The 5,743-nt window shown below is 48.5% G+C and overlaps 1 protein-coding gene across 1 annotated transcript in view; it reads left to right on the forward strand.

The window, feature by feature from the left end:
• Ankh (ANKH inorganic pyrophosphate transport regulator) overlaps window positions 1-5,743 on the forward strand; it is a 133,856-nt gene that overhangs the window by 123,305 nt on the left and 4,808 nt on the right. Inside the window, exon 9 of the mRNA XM_005356660.2 lies at window positions 4,376-4,505. Coding sequence (XP_005356717.1) covers window positions 4,376-4,505 — 130 coding nt within the window. The remainder of the gene's footprint in view (window positions 1-4,375; window positions 4,506-5,743) is intronic.

The raw sequence follows: 5,743 nt of genomic DNA on the forward strand, positions 1-5,743 counted from the left end.
CCCCCCCCCCCCCGTCTTTGCCTCCCAAGTGCTGAGATTCCAGTAGCCAGCAGGCATCCCCAGCTCTGCAGGTGGGGGCCGGTTATATAACTCTGATCCCCGGTTTGGACAGCAGGAGCTCTGTTCACTGACCCATCTCCCCAGCCCCTAAGACAACATCCTAGTTGTGATAAACTACACGGAATCTAAATTACCACTCTATCTACTCTGATGCCACAGTGAGGTACATTCCTGTGGTTGGACCACACACCCCCATCCGTATTCTGGCTGAAATGAATCAGCATGCACTATGCCCCTCTCCCTCAGTCTCAAATTCTGAGTTTATTTAAGTCGGCAAGGAAAAGCTACGAGGAAGCTAGGGTGTGGAGCTTTCTAGACATCCTTCAGATCTGGTAAGAACTGGATTCAAACATTCTGTAGCTGCAGCCTGTGTAGCCTGCAGGCACATGTCAGACACCCTTTACCCTCTCTGTGTTTGGTGCGTGGCACCCCCTGCTGTTTGAAATGTCATCTTTCTTCCAAGTAGGATTTTGTGACTTAACCAAGAATTTGGGGTCGTCTTAGATCTCAGGAAATATGTGGTTTTGACCAATTCATCAAACCTCAGAGGAATGATTTTTTTCATCTTACTAAAAGACAAATGGTACTTACAAAACTATATCTGAAGATGCTTATTTTTACCAGAATACACTTTAAAAAGGAAATGGTAGTATCAAATTCCTTACCGTTTATTCATGATAGATACGTAATAGCTGTGATTGGCAGCAGGCCAGATGGAGACTGTCAGGTACAACATCAGTATCTTCCCATATGCTTTTTCTAGTTCTCTAGCATAGAAAACCAAGGTATTTCCTTCATACTATATACTAACTATGTACTAACCGGCTACTGTATTCAGCAGGGCGGCCTTTTGCCAGCCTGACCTTACATAAGAAGTCTTACCTCTCCACACTGTACCTGTTGTCGGTCATCCTTCCTCCGAGGGTTTTCCCACTTACGTCCTCTCTTTCCCAGTGGAGTGCCTGTACCAAAGCCGCCTTCTCCTACTGTCCTTTTCAAGTGCTGTCTCTTGTGGTCTTTTCATGAAGTCACCCTTTAGTGGGTGGCTTAGCAGTTCTGTAGGATGTGGCTGTCACTAGCCTTGCTCCCTGCCATTCAGCAGTGCTGATTGCCACACGTCGGTCGTTCTGGTTACTTTCGCACACTACCGTTACTAAGCATTACTTGCCACTACCTGGCAAGCCAGCATGGCTTTCTCCTCCAGAACTGAGATGTGTGCCCAAGACACTGGCTATTGAAGCTGAACCCTCAGCTTCCTTTTGAGTCTCTCGCCGCTCCCAAACATGACCTCTCATGTCCCTGACAAAATATACATGAAGACCCATTTTCCTGCAAAGATAGAAACTGGGTTTTATTTAAAACTGTTTCTGATTGGGTGGGGGGATACCAACGTGTCTCTGAACTTGAGTGCGTGTCTCTTTGCTTGTGTTGTGTATAGTTTGAGGGGTGAGGATCCTGGAAGCTCAGTGGCCACCGATGCCACCCTGGCTTCTTGTCCTGTGAATTTGAGCAATGAAATTCCCAGGCCACTGTGGGGTGATTTCTGGAAGAACATTTACTTTAAGGGGCTTAAAGAAGGAAAAGGCAGCAGCAGCAAGCAGCGCTGTGCAGGAGGACCCCAGGGAGGGCAGGACCCTTAGCCACACAGCTGCGACCTAATAAGGCTTCACTGACAGAGGGAAGGGAGGAGCTGGTCAGTCCCATTCCTCAAGCCTTGCCACAGCTTTAGTGTGCTTTCCTGGGAGTGTAAGGGAACAGACCCCTTACTTACTGCCTTCTCAAGCCTCTGTCCATGACAGAACCAGAGACATTTTTGGCTTAGATATTCCTTTCCTGGCATCTCTGGGCTCCAGCAAGGAGGCTAAGAAAGAAACCGGGCACTTTTCTTTAGAGGGTTTTTTCCTTTATCTGCCTAGCCAAATTCTATCTTTTTTCTTCATTATTCCTTGTGTAAACTGTGGGCAAATACAAACAGGGAAATGAAATCAGTCCTGATCTCACCATATCTAGATGATGTTTCTGGACTCCCAGGAAGTGACTTGGACAGTAGAAGCAGACAGTTATGAATCAAGCCAATCAAGCCCCACAGAAGTGCAGTGACCACAGCTAAACTTTCTCATTGAAGGAAGCTGGCATTGATTTCCTTCCGGCGTTAAAAACCTAGTGTGGTCCAGTCCCCAACTCAGCACACAGGTCCTCTAAGGACGTTGGTGCTCACGGGCATCCTGGAAGGGATGGGATGGGTACCATCCCATCCAGAAGATGAAGATGTTGGGGGCATTCTTGCCTGGAAACAGAATTCTAAGAAATAGTGGCTGGAATTCACTCCAGGCGGCCAGGACTCAGTACCAGTTATTGCTAACACCTCCTGAACTGAACTCCTGCTCTGTATCTTTAAACACTGGCCCCAGTGGGGGATTTCATCCCAATTGCACATCTGTTCTTTCTAGTAAATGTTCTAAATAACAATGATGCCCTGCACCGAGTATTTAATTCAGGACAGCTGTGTGCATTTTTCTTTTTTTCTAATTTCAGGAGATCAGAATTTCTCCTTGGCTGCTAATTCCAGTTGTTAGGCCATGGAGAAAACTTGGTGAATTCCTCATCTGTGGAACCATCAGCTTAAGGAAACTCAAAAACCAGATCAGTGTGCAATGCGAGCTGTAGAGCAGAGGGCTCAGGACACCTAACCATGGACACACCTCTCCCTTCCCCCACAGTGGCTTTGTGTGTTCTGAATTGAAATGCCAGTGGGGAACAACCGGCTTCTCAAATCCTATTAACCATACTTGGCCTTGACTTTGATCAGGTGACCCAGTATGATGTTTGGCAGCTATCTCCCTGTCTGCAGTGACAGTTGTCCTGTCAGCCCACAGGAATGGCCTGGAAGGTGTATTCTGTCCCCTTTCTCTCCTTTCGTTTCTATCAGTGTGGGCTTTTGGATGCTGGTTTTATGCCTGGGGTTATTATCAAAGCTGTTTTATTGTGTTGCTCATATTCCTATCTTGGCTGTTGGGAACTCCAGTGGCTCTGATGCCCACTTGACATGTCCTGTTGCCTTGCTTTCTGGGCACTTTGTTGCTTCCTGGCGCTACAGATCTTCCTGATGGTGATAGTCTCACATGCCCCCAGCTCTAGTCCTAGATTGGGTCCTTTGGTTGACCGGTAAACAGAGAACCCAAGATCTGGGCACAAGTTGGGCTGTTCTGTTTGGAAGGCTCCTTCTTAATGAGGCGACACTGACAGCAAACTCTGCGGCAGAAAATCTAACCCTGTAGCTCCCCTGGGCACAAACCATGCCATTGTCAGTAGGTTGTTAGGTTCCCACTCTGGTTTGGAAAAGTCAGTGTCACTGGCCTCTGCAAATATTTGAAGAACACAGCATGTCATGGTCAACTGGGGGGCATGTTCAGAATTAACACTACACTAGGGGAAAAGTGAACTCAGTAGGGTAACACTTCCTAAAACACCCCTTGCAGAGTGAGCTCCCAAGTCTTGTTTTCTGAAACACCTGCTCCAATTATCAGGCTAGGACATGACCTGCACCTAGGTGTTGTTTCTGAGTTGCTTGCATGCTGTTTTCTAGAGAGCACAGCAAATATTCTCTTGTGGAGTCCCCAGAACTGTGTCCTCAGCCATGTGAAGTACCATTTCTCCTTACCCAGAGACGAATCTGCTCTTAACAGTCCCAAGCCATCCAGACGGGCAGTGTGTAACTGCTTACAGCTGATGTTAGCCAGCCTCCCGTGGACCATGCTTCCCCACCTCCTAATCTGAGGGGAAGGGAAGTGGGAAGTGAGCTCTGCATTTCTGTCAGATTAAGGTTCCATTTTCTGGAGTCTGATGGACTTTCATACTTGCCCATCTGCTTTCCCAAAGTTGCAGATTTTGTGGTGGTTGCTACTTCCCTTACCCTCGTAACATTAACAGCAGGCAGGCTACAGCTGACTTCACATGTCAGAATGACAGATACCATCCAAAGGCCATGAAAGATCCTGGCTGAGCCTCAGTGCAAGCCAGGTGGCCTCCTTTCCTCGTCCAGGCACCCATTCAGGTGTCACCTACAGTGGAAGTGCCACACTGGCCATCTCTATGGGGCAAGTGCAGCAAATGGACCAGCGCCCCCTGCTGGCAGGTGAGAACAAGGCAGGAATGTTGTCGCTGTAAGCATAGGGTGCCAACTAGATGCCCACTGGGCATGTTCACCACCTTCCAGAACACTTGGGGACCATGTTGCACCTGACCTTTACATTTCGCTGTACATGCCTTTTCCTCATGACGTTGCTCTGTGTTGTCCTGTTCCACCCCCCCTCAGCTCTGTTTCATAATGTTCTGGACCCCCAACGTCTCTGAGAAGATTCTGATAGACATCATTGGGGTAGACTTCGCCTTTGCCGAGCTCTGCGTCATTCCTCTGCGCATTTTCTCCTTCTTCCCAGTACCAGGTAAGGAGCAGAGGATGAGCACTTCCTGCTCATCCTCCTGCCCAGGTGAATCATGTCCCCAGCAACAGTGTAAGTACTTCACTTTGTGCTGGAGAGAGGCGAAGCCACGAGCCAGCCGGATATCCTATGAACACATCAGACAGCACAGCTTACTTTTTCTGAGATCCAAACACAGTTGAAGTAGAACCAAGGGGGCAGTGGGTGGAATTTGTGGGAAACAGCCAACCTGTCCTCTCCCTTGACTGGGGTTCCTCAAATCTGTGCATGAATTATAGTGCATAGAATGCACACCAGAAAGTCAGTTTTATAGTGGGATAATTTTCAGAGTTAAATGGAAAAACAAAAATAGAGTGAGCTTACTTGCTAAAACCTGAAGATGAACTAAGAAAAAAAGAGACATTGAGAAAAGAAGACAAGGCTATCTTTGTCCTAGAGAAGAAAATGAGCCTCATCTATATATAGTTCACTTACCCCTGGGGAAGGCAGAATACACTGTTAGACCAAGAAGACAAGGGAGTTGGGAATGAAGCTTAGTGGTAGAATACTTGCCTAGCATGTTGAGTCCCTGGGTTCAGCCCTCAGCACTACGAGAGGGAAAAATAAAAATAACATGACAGGTTCTTCATCAGACAGACCAGTCCTGGAAGCAAGTGTTACCCAACAACAGTAAGCAACAGTAAGCTTATCAGGAGACTTTACTGGCATTTCCCAGAATGGGTCAGGGTGCTTCTTACCAACCACTGCAAAGGCCTGTGCTCTGCACAGCTGCACCTCTGTGCATGGGCTGCCACCACTGCCTTCCTTTACATTCAGTCTGGATGCCCAAGAGTAGGCGTGGGAAGTGGGTGCAATCGGTGTGCAGTAGCAACAGATTGGATGAGCGGTGGCACCATGACCAGAGGGAGGAAGGAAAACAGCTATGGATGGGGTGGTCAGGGTTGGCCCAAGAAGGCCCAGTGAGAGATGGGGACAAGGTCATCTTCGTTTCGCTGTTCCCATCCCCTCTGCTCTCAGACAATAGAAAGGTGGCAGCTTCTGCTCAGCCAGCATCAGCCCTGCCTCTTTTCCGGGAGCTAGAGGAGGGCGGTCAGAGCTAATCTGCAGAGAGAGCAGCAGGAGTACGCAAGGCCATCCTAGGACTAGCCGGGCCCACCACAACAGCGGTGATCCCAGTGGAGCAAGGCCATCCTAGGACTAGCCGGGCCACCACAACAGCGGTGATCCCAGTGGAGCAAGGC

This window comes from Microtus ochrogaster, chromosome 19 (assembly GCF_000317375.1).
Source record: "Microtus ochrogaster isolate Prairie Vole_2 chromosome 19, MicOch1.0, whole genome shotgun sequence".
In the NCBI taxonomy this organism is placed as follows: Eukaryota; Metazoa; Chordata; class Mammalia; order Rodentia; family Cricetidae; genus Microtus; species Microtus ochrogaster.